Source organism: Dicentrarchus labrax, unplaced genomic scaffold (assembly GCF_905237075.1).
Source record: "Dicentrarchus labrax unplaced genomic scaffold, dlabrax2021, whole genome shotgun sequence".
NCBI lineage: Eukaryota > Metazoa > Chordata > Actinopteri > Moronidae > Dicentrarchus > Dicentrarchus labrax.
In genome coordinates, this window is record NW_026136720.1 from 9,483,277 (window position 1) to 9,500,200 (window position 16,924).

Consider the following 16,924-nt stretch of genomic DNA (forward strand, 5'->3'; position numbering starts at 1 on the left):
TGAGATCATCTCACAGTCGTATGTTGGAATCCCCCTTTGTGTCTTCCTGTCCCCCCCCCCTTTCCCTCCTCTTCCTTTCCTCCACAGTATGCTGCTTGCTCTATATGTGGCACTGGAGCCGCTTTAGGAATCCAGTCCAAATGTTTTCCATATTAGTTCAGAGCCTTCTCTGTTTCCAAATAGCAGCCGAGCAGGGCTTATGGTGAGAGGAGGCCTTGGCAGGGAGGGGAAGGGAAGGGGAACGAGGCAGACGGCAGACAGGCTCATCCACCCCAAACACTGCAACAGTAAAAGTCGAGAGTACAGAGAGGGAAAAGAGTGCAAAGAAAGCAGGAGAAATGGGGCAGGGGCAGAAAGGTTCCTCAGACAAGAAGGAGGGCAAGAAGAAGAGAGATGAAAGCCCAGCGCCAGAGGACGGCCATAAGTGCAGAGTCTTTCGCTTCCCTCTGCTCGTCGCCCTGCTCCAGCTGCTTTTGGGGGTGGCCGTCACAGCCGTGGCCTTCCTTATGTTGGCCATCAGCCCCTCACTCCTGGCCAGGGAGACGCCACACTGGGCTGGGATCATTGTAAGCTCCATCCTTACGCTCTTACATCAGCCACTACATTCACATGTTTGCATGGACCCTGAGTCTCTCATTTCTGGTACTTCTGCATGACCCTCTGCTACATCCCAGCAATATGCGTTGTCCATCTTCACCACACTGCATGTAAGCACTGTCCCTTACCCACCTGTCTCAGCCAGACGGTCACTGTAGGCATGGGAAATCACTGGTATTGTCATGTTCTAATAAATCTCCATCTGTCACATGTGTACACCTGAATGTCCAATCCGTCTCAGTCACTCAGGCCTGCTCGCACCTTCTGTTGTTTTTGTTGTGTGTCCAACAAATCCTCAACATGTGGCCTGATGAGACAAGCCAGCCACAGCGTGCCATACTCTAGCTTGACCTTTGAACGTCTGAGTAGCATCTAAGTACCTTGGTATTATTTGAAAAGGTGCATGCATGCATACTGTACCTGCTTACACCTCGTCATCATTATCATCTGCCTTAAGAATAAAGCACACACATTTACATTTCATCCAAGAGTTTGAATTTGAGTATACACAGAGTTACAGATAAGCTGTATACTTTGATTCGGTTTATGTGTGTAATCATTTGTGTAATTTCAAAACTTACCAGTTACCAGGTCTAAATAACACTAAACTTGAAATGGAAGTTGCAGTTTGTTATAGCTAAAATCATTTGATCAGTTAAACTACTTTTACTTCAATTTAACCACTCAAAGCCTGTGAAATATTATATAGAAGTTAAAGTTTTAGAGTTGAAATCAGTTGTAACTGTAAGCACCGAAAGCATATGAAATTTCAGGTTTAGCCCTCGAAAGTTGTCAGTTTCAAAAGCATCTGAAATGTCAGTTGACATATAAGCATAGAGAGCTGAAAGCAGTTGAAATCAGTTGAACTGTAACCATTGAAAGGAAGGAAGTTAAGTTGTCGGGTGACATGTAAGCACAGAGTGTAGTTAAACAGCTGAGGAGCATTAGTTGAAGTGTAAGAAATGTGGCACTTGAAGTTTACTTTGAAGAGTCAGAGAGTAACATTTAAAATCCAGTTAACTGGTATATCAATTATATAATGAGACAGTTAAATGGTATTTTGCAGGGTGTTTTTTATATAAGTGAATCATGAATCTGTGACTGTCTCTGTGAAATCTGTAATATAAAACAACAAAAAACAAAATGTTCCTTATCACCCTAATTTAGAGTAAGATTTAAGGTCACATTTTGGTGATTGAATAAAAACGTGTTGTTCCTGTTTGGATCCTATCCTAGCCTATCACAGACACCATCTGCTCTCGAAAACATCCCTGGACACCAACATCCCGAGTCAGAGCCTCACGAGATTCATCCGAGAGAAAAACACTGAGGTCATCAAGACTTTTCCAGAGAATCCTGAGCGCTTAAGAACCTGGGAAAAACATTTCAATAAGATGCTGCATGTTAGTCACAAGACTCCAATTGCACTGAAGAGATCGAGTGTGAGCGGGTCCGTGTGAGAGAGAGGGAAAGATAATAATGTAATCAGATGACAGTTTACTGCTGAATCATGCAATATTGAGACACACCCCTGAAAACCTGGACTCAGAATATTTTCTAGAAAAGACTCCTGTTTCTATACTTTCTCACATATACTATATAATAGCAACAAAGTACAAATGTGATAACACAAGTGCATGGCTAGATTGCATTCTTTGTGATACTAAAAAGACTACAAAATGAGGATTATGTTAAAATTTTCATTGTCCTGATATGAGTGAATGTCAAACATTTTTCTGATGTATTGTTGCAGCTGTGTTTAGTTTCCATCATGGGCTTTATCCTGTACTGTGTCACCTACCACCCTGATGAGAGAACGTCTATGCAATTCATTGGCAAGGTGAGTCTACACACATGCTGACATTGTTGGCAGAAGTGAACAGATTTGTCATTATAACACACCATGCCTCTGAAAATTACCAAATGCATGTAGTAGAATTGTAGCTGCAGCAGAAGTATGGTATGATCAGATGGGTCAGTGTATTTTCCAGACAGAGAAGACCTTTGCAGAGAACAATGTTTTACTCACTGAGATGCTGTAATTGTTAGATGGCTGTTCTTGGGGAACTGTAACTGTAAATGGCACACAGAGAGGCATTTAACTGCAAACCTGTTTAAAAGAGCTCTGTGGGGATTCCTATGAGTGGATGAGTGCATTCATTAATGTGACTTGGCTTAATTAGCCTTACAATATATGCAGTTGGAATTTCAAGGCAATTAAAATCAGTCCACCATTGTTTGCAGCTGAGAAGCAGGTCCTTGGAAGCAGCATCTTCTTTTTTTTTTTGTCTGGCTCGTGTGTGCATACCAGAATCAAATATGTACATACGCTGTGTAGAGAATGTGTCAAAACACTTCAATAGTATTTTGCCTTAAGAAGTGCAGCTAATTTGCTAAATGGTCTTTGCAGAAAGGCATGATAAAAAGCCAATTCCATGCATGTCTGTATTGTGTCTCTGAATCGGCAGTCTGAGTCTGAATCACCAAAATGACAGTAATTTTTTTTATTTGCATCTTAATATACAACGTTTTCAAAGTAGACTATGGAAATATTAAATGGTCTTCTAAGAAGTTGTTATCAAAACGATGCATATTTCTTTGTTGTTGAAATAGGACTGTTGTTTAGTCGTACTGCAGTAAATAAATCAACTAAATAAGTTTTGAGGACTGTATGTTAAAAATTCTTTAATTCATTTCTTTCTTTCTTTAATTTTAATTCCTTACTTTTTCAACACTTTCTTATCCATAAATGCTGTTGTATCAAAAGCAAAGCCAAATAAAGTTCTCCTTTATAATCAATTAATAATGTGTGTGCCAGAACAGCGGAAATCTGCTTTAATTTATTAATGTCATTAATTCAAACAGCTCAATGATCTTGTGGCCTTACTATATTCATTATTAGCTAAAGAATTTATGGCTTTATGGTCGGCTCATTTATTCATTTCAATTGCTCTTGGCTCAAGGCGAGCCAGAAGTCGTGTGAGTAGAAAATGTGCTGCGAGAGGAGACATTACTGAAGCCCAGTGTTACTATGTTGTCAGATGAAGGTCCTGGCTCTCTGATAACCCTTTCAAATAATAATCTATTCTGTCAAGACGCTCAGTTTCTCAAATATTGGTTCTTTTAGTTTCTAAGCGTTCACTTAAAAGAATTTCTAGGACACCAGATGGACAACAGTAATTTGAATGTTGACTTCTTGCAGTTTCTATCTGCTTATTGGCTTCAGATCATCAACATTTAGTGAAGTGCATTATGTTCAAGCAAGTTCTTGTTTATGCACTTGCTGTATGTACATTTCTCCCGTAACCAACCATACTCCACACTTCACAGCTGCTCCAAAATTAACATAAATGCCTTTTTAAATCAAGCACCACTCATCACTTGCATAATTCCATAAGCAGCATGTAACTGAGATCAAAATACGCCAGCGAATGAGGGCTCCTGTTATATAACTGATGGATTAAGATGAAGGTTTAGTGTTATTGAGATTGTGCAATTGCATAAACAACACAAAGCCTCTGTCACATTTTACAACTGTATTTTTAGGCACTCTCTGTTGTTCGACATACTCACATAAGGACATGCACTAAAGGTGGGAAGCGGCTGTAGCTGCAGGGCAGTCTTGCATGTGCTGTGTCTCATCTGTGCTAAGAGCTGGGCTCCTACTCTGAGGGTCAGACCTTTCCCTGTAGCATCGTGGGTAATCTCTTTAACTTTCCATAGGCACTGAGCCAGCATGTCTGTTTCTAAGCTACAGTTCTGGCACACTGGGTTAATCATGAGACAACAGACAAAAGCAGGAGCCAGACTTTAAGTAAAAGAAACACAAAGAGTTGGAGATGAGAACATGTTGGTCTGATCAAAGCTTTCAAGGTAAAAGAACACAACCATGACTTGTCCTCTGCCCCCTACAGCTCCTGTACTTTGTCCTGTGTACAATCGGCCTGGTCATTTCAGTGCTGGTCATAGCATTCGCTGGACACCACTACTCACAGGCCAGTAGCTTCAGCTGTGAGCAGGTGGGAGAGGACTGCGTGTGCACACTGGATCAGAAGGACCCAATAGCCCGCACCTTCACCTACGAAGGAGTCAGCGACTGTGAGGTGATCACCGGGACCCTCACACTCTACTTCCTGCTCCAGATCGTGATGAACCTGGCCCAGGCACTCGTCTGTGCCGTCGGTGCCTTCATCATGTGGAAACACCGTTACCAGGTCTTTTTTGCTGGTCTTCAGATTGGTTCTCCCTCTCCCAAGCAGTGGCAGAAGGTTTAATGTGATGATGATGATGAGGATGATGATGATGATGATGATGATGACAGAGTTGATGGGAGGATCCATCAGATGAGGACGGGATGCCCGTGTGATTACACTCTGGACTTGGGGGGTGGGTTAAGTGTGTTTTCTTTGATGACAGTTTTTATTAACATTTTCTTGTAGTTATACCACAATGGCTTTTTGCATACATTTTGTATACCTTATAAGTAACTTTGTTCTTCCAGTGTCCGATGTTATAAAAGAACAAAATAGATGAAGAGGAGCCAAAACAAGTGTCTATTTCTCAAAAAAGTTTCTGTTCCACAATAACACATTTTTCACAGTGTTTCTAATTATCTTGACATTTGCTCATGTGACATACAGCTCACATGCAGTTGCACTACAAATTATAAGCACAATGGTAAAACCAAAATAGCTCAATTGTTTTGCACTTAACTCCAAAAATGTCCATGGTCTTGTAAAATGCCCTTTGGTTTGAGTTATTTAATAATCTAATGATCATAATTAGGTGCTCCAGTGATGCTTTAGATGGAACACTGAATCACTTTATTATCAAATGGTTAGTAAATGTTAAATGACACTGCCTCTAGCTCCAATAAACCTTATAAAAGTCAAATATTGTTGAAATGCAGTGGCAAATATTAGTGAGACATTCTTTTTAATTTTAAGTTAATGAAAAGTTAAAAGTCCAGTTTGTTGCATTTTGAAGGATCTATTTGCAGAAATTGAATAAAATATCCATAGGTATGTTTTGATTATAATCACCTGAATATAGGAATCGTTATGTTAGACTGAGACGTTCTTATCTATAGATGCCGCAGGTCGGCTTCCATGGAGGCCGCCATGTTGAACCACCATGTTTCTACAGTAGCCCACAACGGACAAACCAAACACTGGCTGCAGACAGGGCCTTTCACAGCCACCGTAGTTTATTTTACACACTTCACAGCATGTTCTCATTTACAGGTGATCAAATACCAGTGGTATTCAGTTAGTCGCAATCTGAATCTTCACCTCAAGATGCCACTAAATCCTACACACTGGTCCTTTAACAAATTCTTAATCAGTTTATTGCCTTTCAATCAGAAAATAACATTTTATTGGAGTTTTTAACTATGTTTGTAGCTTTGATTGTCACATTGTTTTTGCTACACAAAAAAAGGTGGATTAATTCCATGAATAACCTCTGTTTTGTTTCTTTAGAAATGTATGCAGCTCTGTAAATATGGCCCACAATCCTCGATGAAAAACAAAAACAAATTGCTTTTCAGCTGATAGAAGTTATCCTGCAATACTCTAAACAGTGCAGTTATGAGCACTAAAAACAAATCCTTACAGCAGTAACACAATCTGGGCAGAGTGCACTTCATGAGACTGGATCCAGACAAAACTGGGCTGTGGCTTGTGAAGGTGGATGCCAGGCCAGTAGCCAGCATGACTCAAACAGCCTGTAGGAGTCAAACTACAGCAGCCACAAAGGGAGGGGAAAGGGGCCGGGGCGAGGCAAGGGGGACTCAGACAGGCAGCTGGACTTCATCTTCATCTCCCTCTGTTTACAACATGTCAAAACAGTTGTTGTCATTCAGACAGGACAGAGCAAAATGCACGAAACAACCACAACATTTTTTGTGTTTTCCTTTGCCTTAGCCTATGCAGGGGTGCAGCTTTATTTTATTCCTATACTTTCATCTCAGGTGCCGACAGGGAATGGTAAACATGAAGCAGTTTCCATAGCAAATTAGATGAAGCATGTGCCCAGAGGGAGAGTGTAATTAGTGTGCAATGTTACATCTATTTTGTCAGTGATGGAAATTTTCACATAAGCCTTAAATGTGTTGTTTGAGGAAAAAAAAGATGCAAACATGCATTTGCTTTTCAAGACTGTTTGTGGTTACAAATACAAATCTTTGTTTCAGTTTTCTGCAGTTTCCTTTTTCCTGTTTTATCACATATGCACTTAATACACAGACAGACAATTTAGACTCAAAATGTCACTCATGTTCAAATGGATGGATTTGCTTTTGGGTTTAATTGCATTATTGTTAGTAAAGAAGGAAAACTGAGCAGAAAGATAATCAGTGAGCATCTCTAACGGCATCCTCCAACCATGTTTATGCTGCACAAAATGCAATATACTTAAACATGAGGCCAGCACATCATGAAAATGAACAACTATATAGTTCTCAAAGTAAGGTAACGCATGACTTATATGTAACATTAGCAAGAGACAAAGTCGCCTCCGTCTGAGCCAGGTTGTGATTTACTTTCATCATAACTGTTAAGTCAGACAAGTTAACTGCTCAAAGTGGTTAGGTAGCCTCAATATCTGTCATGGCAACACATTTAAAATCTTTTCTCAAGAACACATTATTTTTTTTTAGGTGATGATGGAGCTCAGTTGGATAACAATCAAAGCAGGGAAACACCAGGATATTAAAAGAAGCAGTGCATCATTATGGGAATGATTTATCCATTTAGATTAATGGTGCATTTCACACACTGTGGAAGCTCACACTGTACATACTGCATCTACATGTGATGGAGGGCATGCCCGTTTGCAGTATTTTTCCGTGTGCTTGCTCAGTGTTATGATGTTGCATCATGTGACTACAAAGGCTCAATCTCGCAGTCAGACACAGGAAGTCACATGCCAGTTATCACAGGGTCATGTTTATTTATAAAATTGAGGAGGGACCTTCCACCCTCCGCAACTTTCTGTGTAGTCAATTGATCTTTCAAGGCAAAAAAACACTGAATAATATTTGATTCTGGTCGCCACTCTGATGCAGCTGTGAGTCTGTAGAGGAGACTGCAGAAGACAGAAGATCAATATGTGTATTGACACAAATCACAACAACTTGGAAACAACAGACTGAACTCTCAACCAGTGTTTTAATTATGCAGCTAATAATGTTAATTTTACACGTATATACTATTGTATACAGTTTATATTCAGTTAAATAATAGTTTAAAGCCAAATAAACGTTCCTTATGGTCTGGTCCTTTCAGTGCATCGACTCACTCACACTGGGTAAAGCACTGCTTCCAGCCACAGAGGTGTTTGGGACATTGCCTTGTATTTATTGACCTTCTCTGGGTGTTTTCTCACTACTGAATACACAGAGGCTAAGCACGTGACTCTTGACTGGTTTGCAAAGAGGTGACTGTGATTCAAATGTGTAGTAAATAAAAAAACAGCCCACATGCATTTAAAGGGTTATCTGTGTAATGAGAGGATGAAATGAAGCTGACCTTCTTGTGTATTATTCTGGGCTGATTTCTTCCCCAAGTCATTTAAAAAGTTTTTTTGGGAAGTGGACACCAAAGTTGACTGTTTTTTCTCCGTGATCAAAATCTCAGCTGTTTAGGAAGTGATGCAGACTGAAGCAGTGCATGTTTGTCTGGTATCACACTATGGCATTAAGACTTTTGCCAGACAGTAATGATGGTCCTGGTATTATCCTCTCCCCTCCCTTCCCTCTTTGAGTCCAATACATTCCAGTAATGTTGCACTTTACCCTTCTTGTCTACGCAGTGACAGCTGCTCACCATTATGGCACTGCGTGAGCTAATTTTAATGGCTGTCACAGGCAGCAGGAGAAAATGCAGGCCTGCCAGCGTAAACAGCGAACTGAAGCCAAGAAGGATGGGCTTCTCTGCGGAGGGTAAATGACAGAACGGGATAAAAGACCAGTTGAGGCCTTTCTGTGATTCGTTTATCATCTCAAATATGTTACACAAGCACAAACATACAGACAATCAACCAGCCACAGCTTTGAATTATCCATTTTCACAGAGTGCAAAATGTGAATGGATGCGTGGATGACAGGCCACCGATAAATGCATTTAATTTCTTTATGAATAAATGCATTGCATCGCAAAGCACAGCCTTTTTAGTAGACAGAAACACATGGTAGTAACTTAAGATTTCTTTTTTCATCTTCTACATCAGTAGTTCTCAGGTTTTCTGTCAAATGATGAAAATCATCTCAGAATGAGTACCTGGGCAGGTACAAATAGAACAATCACCAGACAGAAAAAACCTTAATATACATGCAACACTATTACATAGTAACTATCACACTAACCATTAACAAACAAATCTACAGGCATACATCAGCATATACATATCAGCACATTTATCCACACACACCAAATCATAATCATGATCAGATTAATGTTGACATGACTGGTTGCTGGTTGTTTGTTTTTTTGCACCATTGGAAAAACAGTTAAAGTCTGTGTAAGTTTAAAGCTTTTCTTCATAACTTTAAGCTATTTCTTCCATTCATTTGGAATTACTGTTCCAGAAAACTTATTTAAACTTATTATTGATTTACTTATTTAAATTTTAAAAAGAGCATTAGGCTCATGAAGTAGACTGATGTAAGAACAAAGGTTAAATTCCAGAGTCCGGTCTAGTCTATGTGCATTATATCAGCTATTAATTAGCTGCAATTAAACGTCAAGATGAGACACACTAAAGCAGCACAGCCACAGCGTGCCTACAGTGTATATGTTAACTTTACTTTTAATATTAGATAACTACTCCCGCTGTATAAGCTGAAATATGACCCTGTCTTCTCATAGGTCCTGTGCTCCCTTCATGGACAAGTACGAGTGTGAGTAAATACTGAGTGGGTGGGTGGGCGGGTGCAAATGGGGTCAGAATGCTCATTCATCCCCAACAGCAACAAGGACTGAGGCAAACATTACTAGAACAGACCCAAAGCACAGCAAGGAGTCTTTACAACGTTATAAATTTATTACAATAGCCAACCACATAAAAGACATTTTACTATACACTTTGTTTTAACAGAAAGTGTCACAGGACAGTTACCATCAAGTGCATGCACTCATAATCTGCCATTATTTTGTGCAAGTTTAAAACACAAGTTCAGACTTAACAATCAGTTGCAGTCCAAGAGAGACTAGTGAGGATGATTTACACTAAGACTTTAAGAGACAGTAGAACACAAAGATGATATGAGCAGATACAGTAAATATTACAGTATTAGCTGACATCTCTACAGACACGAGGATGTTCATATTGTAACAAAGAACTGTAAGCTTACCATCTCCAGTCGAAACTACATTATGTACCAATATAAGATTTAGACTTAAAAGAAATTTCAAGTAAGTTCTCCACGGGTAATCATCATCATTTTTATTCACATTTCTGTTACTTATATACTCTGTAGAAATCTGTAAAAGGGAAACTAAAATGGTGCAGTGAATGCATTTTTTTTAAACACAAAACTTGCAAAAATAATACCCCAAACTAATCAATGTTTTCAGTTACAGGCTTAAATTGTTTACCCTTTTTAAAAGTGCACTTTCAGCAATTGCAATGTATTGTTTATAAAAGTTAAAGAGTAAGGCAGCATGATTCCTTTTACAAAATGCAAAAAATAATACTCCAGTTATGAACCGCACATTTTCTTATAAATACCATCAGAACTCTAAAAGGTAAAAGGGAGAATACTTAATGTTCTTCCCCTGGAGGCCAATTGGTGATGCAAAAAAAAAAAAACCCAACTTCTCTGTTCGCTGCCAATCACTGACCTCTGTGCAGCCAGTCGGTCCGCTCTGGCACATCGGCACAGGCGAGGAATGAAGGTTGAGACATAGTCGTCCACAGACTTGACTAAACTTAACGATTAACCTCACCTTAACATTTCCCTGACACTACACGGGCAGATGTGTGCTGTGCCTGGCCAATTATTCTCAAAGACAAGTTCCTCTGTACGAGGGTGTGTAGAGGCAGCCAGTAAACCATGCTCCTAGTGACCAAGTGAGCACATAAGGCACAGTTTGTATCCCATAAGGCAGTGCTTGTGTCACAGAAAAGGCACTATCTCAAAAATGATGCGTCTACACTTGCTGGCCTCTTGCATATTGACATCAGCAATTGTAAGTGTACTCTGAGTACATGTATTGTTCTTAAGGCAGGAGTTTTTGTGTGTGTGTCTGCACGTCTATCTGGTTTCTACTATGAGCCTGCATTTAGACTGTGATCTGTTTGAGCCTTGAGCCCCTCAGTGGGCCGGGATGTGATGGTTGGGCTGAGGAGGACCCAGAAATCCAAGCCTCTGCTTGTTCTTCCTCTGTTCTGTCATCTGTGGAAAGAGACGGAGAGGAAAACTGATCAACCTGGAGTGGCTTTTAATTTAGCATGTAGCATATATTATTGTTCTAGTGGGCACTTATTATGCAAAACACAACGTTCCCCACTATGTTCATACATAATTATTACATTCCAGAGATGAGTGTTTATCTATCTGAAGTTGGAGTGCAGGTAAAATTATGCTCTAAATCTCTACTCTAAGAGCAAGTAAATTTATTTAGACGAAACAAAATGAATCTTTGGCTCATTACGTTAAGAAATGAATCTGGATTAGCTGTGACAAAAATACTGAATACCACGAAAAGACTTCTGACATTAGTCACTTCAAACACTGCAAACAATTACTTTGTGAGAGTTTTCCTATTTACTTTATATTTTGTATGCAAATCGCTTTGTTCAACCGATGTTATGACTTGAAACTAAACCTCCCCTTGGAGAACTGTGGATGGTGTATTAGTGTGTGTGGGGTGGTGGTTCATGAATCAGACGGTGCTGGTTTCTCACATCAGACATATTTGCAGTGGTTGTCAGTGTTGATGACAAAGGAAGGCCACTGGCTCTATTAACCAGAAGTTGTACATGCAGATGAAAAGAAATCAAGTACGCTGTGCAGAACCCTAAAACCCACACAAACAAATATTAGTGGCACGTGCGCACACACAAACACAAACACACACAACACACACACACACACACACACACACACACACACACACACACACACACACACAATCTCAGCTGTGATAGTGTAAAGTGCCGAGGTCAGCAGAGGTTGTAATGAGGGCGGAGCTGCAGGAGAACTTTCCTCTTAGTCAGAAACAGTGTGAGACCTGCAGGCCTCCTCTTGTGACTGCAGACCTGTGGTTAGACCTGCATAAACACACTCACCTCTTGCGGTGTACACAAAAATTTCTGTTCATCATAAAAGGTGGAGTGACATCCTTACTAACCCCATGACTCCAAATTAGTCATTAGACTGCTGTAAACCTAGATTAGAATAATAAATATCGCCTGCCCTATAGCCTGCAGTTTCCCAAAACTACAGACTACAGAGATGAGGCTTCTGTCTTGCTCAAGGGCACTTCAACATCGCACAAACTTTGTAGTCACAGGGGTTACACGAGGGATCCCGGCCAGCAGGGAGATGTTACAGACTTAAATGTTTACTGAGGTCGACAGAGGTTGTTGTTTTGTTTATTAGAGTGCTATCCTCCCACAGTAGGAGCTGTTTTCACACATCTGGCAGAAGAGGAACAAGGACAGGCCTGTGACTGGAATCACATGCAGGGGAGGCAGGTGATGAGAGTGATCAGTCACACTGCAGCAGCAGAGCTAGTCATCCAAACAGCCAGAGGCTCACTGGCGGCTCTCAGTCCCGTTGATCGCTGACGTGATAGTCACCTGTCGTGCTGAGTTCAGGAGCATCCAGAGTCTGATAGAATTAACCTCAGTACAGAGACGGATAGCTAGAAGAAGGCTGCTGACAACCCTTATTCCATGTGACCTCTTGCCCCCTGCAGGTGTTTTAAGGTGAAAGGACTCTCAAGGTCAGAAAGCACGTGGAGTTAACAGCCCATGTGCTACAGCTGACTAAACAGCAAGCATCTAAATAAGATGTCACTATGATACATACTTTTAAAAACAGGAGGATTTTGCTTTAGATTATTCATCAGGCATTAAGTTCAGACTACCAGAGCTCAGCTCACCCACCACAGCATGAAAAATTCTCATAAGTGCCACTCTACCTGTTCCTTGAGCTCAGCCAGCTGGCCTGACAGCTGAGCCACCAGAGTGACAGTGCTGTCCAGTTTCTCCTGCAGAGAGCGCATCTCATTCTGCTCGTTGTCTCCCTCGCTGCTCACCAGAGACATGGCTCTCATACGGGGGAACCAATCCAAGTTCTCCTCCTGGGAGGAAAGAGGGAGAGATGGGATGTGAGCGGAACAGTGAGAAAGGTGAAAGGCATAACAGGCTGAAATAGAGCTGACTCAGCAGGTCAGGGAGACGGCAGCAACAGTATGTTGGCACAGACAGCGACAAGGAGGATTTGCATAGACATGCAGGGAGCATTACAGAGCTAAAGCCAGACTGCAAGAGGAGAGTAAACAGAGAGGTATTGTAACTGGAGACCGGCATGGAGGTTTAATATTAATCATTCCATCAGAGTAGAAGCTGTTCTCTGTTTTGCACTTGACAGTATAACATTTTTTAAGCAGCACTGCTGCCTCTCGGATACTGCAGATAGCAATTATACACTAAATGAACAGCAACTGGCATTTCAATTCTCACCCACTCCATAAACACACTGTTGATGTGCGGATGAGTCACTGTCGTCTATCGAGAACACAACTGGGAGTATAGTGTTATCTGTGTGTGTGTGTGCCCTCATGCAAAACTGAGACATTTAGTTTATTATCTGTTTTTCCAACAGTGCAGTGGACAGAGCAAACCATCTGCAGTGATGCTATGAGAAAACAGTGAGCAAAAAGAACCTATAGCATTATGTAATGGACTTAAGTGCGTCTGTGTTTGTACATGTGTGGGTGTGTGTACTGTTGGTGTGCATCTGCATGGATATGTACACAGCAGACTGTGAGCAACAGTGTGTGTTTTACAACACGCATGCTCTTGTGCGTCTCCGAGAGTGAGATAGGTTTCAGAGACAGACTGCCATCAGCTGATCTTATGTAATATTCCTTTGCCAGTTCTTCTGATAAAAATTACTTAAAAGGTGCCGAGAGTGGGATTTGACTGGCACCACTATAAGTCCAGTAGGAGGGAGTGAGGTATTCTCCCACCTACTCTTATATAAGAATAGACTACAGGGATAGAAAAACTGATCAGAGTGTGAGACGCTGAAGACAGAGGAGGACATGAGGAGAGGAGAGTCTGAGGGTGTAGAGGAGTGCGGGGTGTGTGGGTTATTTGTTTTTGTTTCTTTAATTAATGAGTTTATCACACTTTCCTGAGTGCAACATTAATGGCAGCAACCATCCAAATATAGATCCACTCTGTCTGTGAAATTCATGAAACGAAGTTAAAAACCAAACAATTCTAATCATTATTGATATCACGTATTATATAATATATTATATAATGACTAGACTGACAAACACTTGCTTATTTTCTAAAATGTAAGTCATTCAAAATCTGGAAAATTGTTTTCCATTTGTGGAACACTGGCTATAAAATACACAGCACACATGCCATATTTAATACTTTGTATATAAGAACAGAAAAGTACTGTAAAGCAGCTTCTACCACTCATTTTAGGTTAAAGGTAACAATTAGGAGGATATATAGGCGGAAATGGATTATAATAGTCGCAGGTTTGTTTTCATTAGTGTATAATCCCCAGAAAATATGAATCGTTGTGTTTTTGTTTCCTTAGAATGAAATTTTTTTATCAACAGTTGCCTTCCATGGAGTCCACCATGTGCCTACAGTAGCCAAGAACAGACAAACCAAACACTGGCTATAGATTGGGCCTATTGTGTTCTTTTAGGCTGAAGCAGAGGAAGGGGCCTTCTGAGGCAGACAAGTGAGGACTGGAGGAAGGAGTGGAAACTAATACAAATACACATATTGTTGTTACTTAGTCGCTTTTTTTGAATGAGGTTCTCTACTACTTTTGCAATTGTTTTGACATATTTAGACCCTCTTTACACTGATAAAACAACCAACACTATGTGAGCTTTTCATATATTCTCAGTGGGGTCGCTTTATGTTGAAAGTTTATAGTCAAGATGCCACATTGGCTATTTTGCAGTTATCATATGTAACCTAGTACATATATATATGAACATCTGACTCAGGTTACTCTGCAAAAATGTCCTTTACTTACTGAGTGTACTTTAATTTTGGTTGTTTCTGACGTAAATACTTTCCATCGCGGGCTACAGGGAAAGCCATTAGACTGATTAAGTATGACTGCTGAGCTACACAGTATGAATCGAGTCATTCTATAAGAGCTTGTGTGAAAATCTTGGGCTAATTTGGGCCTCAGGCATCAAGGGGCCGATAGAATAAAAAAGAATAGTTTCCTTTCTCACAGCTTTGAAAACACAGCGAAGGCTCTGTGAGCTCAAAGACAAAGCTTCAAAATCACTAAAACTGAGAACTATCTGATGCTTGTTTTATCAAGTCATCCATAACTGATGGATTAAGTCGTATCAGTCGTATCGGTTGAAACATCACATATAGATTAATGAGAAGTTAAACAGTGATTGTACAGAATCTGAACTATCCCACTCATGTCTTGTTGCTATTTGTTAGACTGTACAGTGTCCACTGTGTGCGGTGCGGTGCGGTGCGGTCTAAATGAGTCAAGGCTTTAGTGTTGCTTCACTGATCCATTTAAACACCTAAGTGAGCATGAATTTTACAGACATTCATGTGCTCCTCACATTCTAACATATGACCTGTTCTCCTTTTCATACACAGCTTCTAATTCAAATATGTTTGGGTTTTTTCACTGTTGGTCAGACAAAATAAGAGATTTGCAATTGTTACAATTGGCTGCAATAACTCCAGTAGCGGCTGTGATTGTTTTAGACAGTTTGGAGACTGTAAACTGAATTAAATTGAATAATCATAAAATGAATTTACTATGAAATTAGTTATAGTTATAGCGGTATCAGTGTTATGCTTTTGATATTCTCACCATATGTCAAGAAAAAACTTAAAATAACTAATTAAAAATCACATAAACATCACTGTAGCTCCCTGCATGTTGGAATGTGTCCACAGTAATATACAGTGTTTTCCTTATATGCAGTAATGGACACTGAATATAAGCTAAAAATGTCTGGCTGTTGTTCTTTAGTTCTGGTTGTTGAATGATGAGGCTGTACAACCCCTTGTAAACAACAACCACAAAAGATACAAAAGAGTGTCAAGAGGTACAACGACACAGCACACAGAGAGTGTACCAGATGAGTCTGCAGATAGTATCACTTACTACAGTTACCAGACACACATACACCCCCACGTGCAGACGAACACACACAAGTTCTTCAGCTGAGCAGTGTCTAAAAGAGCCACAGTCCTACTACATCTCATAAAGCAAAATCTGACCTCTCCCCTCATTTTACATCTCAAGTGCAGGCTCCTTTTCTATTCACACACCTTTGTTGTTGCTTTTTTTACTGACAATGTGTCACATGTGTGTGGTAAAGTAAATGAAGGGTTGATAATGTGACGGTGACTCAGTATCTGTGTGCGTGTGTGTGTGTGTGTGTGTGTGTGTGTGTGTGAGTGAGAGAGAGAGAGAAAGAGAAAGAGAGAGGGAGAAAAAGAGAGAGAGAGAGAGAAAGGGACAGGAGAGCACGTGCCAGGCAGGGCTGAGCTATTAGCAGGCCACTTGAGATGGGTTATGTAACAGCGTTGTGGCTGCTGCAGTACCTGCTAGGCCTGTAGTCGCTGTCATAATTTTACACACAAACACCCGCACACTGATTCACATCCACATGTACAACGCGCCAGCAGAACAGACACTCGGTGTAACACGATCCTTCTCTTTTGCTTGGCACTGCATCACTCTGTCCTATCTAACCAGATGCACTCATTATGAGAGTTACTGTGTGTGTGTGTGTGTGTGTGTGTGTGTGTGTGTGTGTGTGTGTGTGTGTGTGTGTGTGTGTGTGTGCGTGTTTGAGGTCATCAGGTTTCAGCTCTTTTCCAACAAGGAGTGGGGAGGCCAAAGTTTCTATTAGTGCAGTAGCTTCATGTTGTCGCCCCTAAAACTGCACTAGTGCAGCAGATTAGAATACAGCTTGAGCTAGAGGACCCTAACCCCCCACCCCCACAGCCCACCTCCCACTTACCCTCAAACACACACACTTATCCCTACCTAAACATCAAGTCAAAGTCTACTTTAAACTGCGTTGTGAGGAGGACAGATGGCGCAGGCTACTGCAGAGAT

The 16,924-nt window shown here is 40.7% G+C and overlaps 2 protein-coding genes across 3 annotated transcripts in view; one reads left to right on the top strand and one right to left on the bottom strand.

The window, feature by feature from the left end:
- The first annotated feature begins 114 nt into the window (after nt 1–114).
- On the top strand, nt 115–6,793 carry sspn (sarcospan (Kras oncogene-associated gene)). The gene is made up of 3 exons (XM_051382773.1): nt 115–566; nt 2,351–2,437; nt 4,512–6,793. Exons 1-3 carry the CDS (start codon nt 339–341, stop codon nt 4,869–4,871), a joined length of 675 nt encoding a protein of 224 aa, XP_051238733.1. The 5' UTR covers nt 115–338; the 3' UTR covers nt 4,872–6,793.
- A 2,825-nt stretch (nt 6,794–9,618) lies between these two features.
- The window catches only part of itpr2 (inositol 1,4,5-trisphosphate receptor, type 2), a 57,696-nt gene continuing 50,390 nt past the window's right edge, over nt 9,619–16,924 (bottom strand). For both annotated transcript variants that reach the window (XM_051382768.1, XM_051382767.1), the window contains exons 56-57: nt 12,747–12,908; nt 9,619–10,993 (exon numbers count right to left, since the gene is read on the bottom strand). In XM_051382768.1, the coding sequence (XP_051238728.1) occupies nt 10,913–10,993; nt 12,747–12,908 (243 nt within the window). In that variant the 3' untranslated portion in view covers nt 9,619–10,912. The remainder of the gene's footprint in view (nt 10,994–12,746; nt 12,909–16,924) is intronic.

Coding starts and splice junctions, on each gene's coding strand:
- sspn (XM_051382773.1), top strand. CDS start 339: ATGGGGCAGGGGCAGAAAGGTTCCTCAGACAAGAAGGAGGGCAAGAAG. Junction 567..2,350: donor CACACTGGGCTGGGATCATT/GTAAGCTCCATC, acceptor GTATTGTTGCAG/CTGTGTTTAGTTTCCATCAT. Junction 2,438..4,511: donor CTATGCAATTCATTGGCAAG/GTGAGTCTACAC, acceptor TGCCCCCTACAG/CTCCTGTACTTTGTCCTGTG.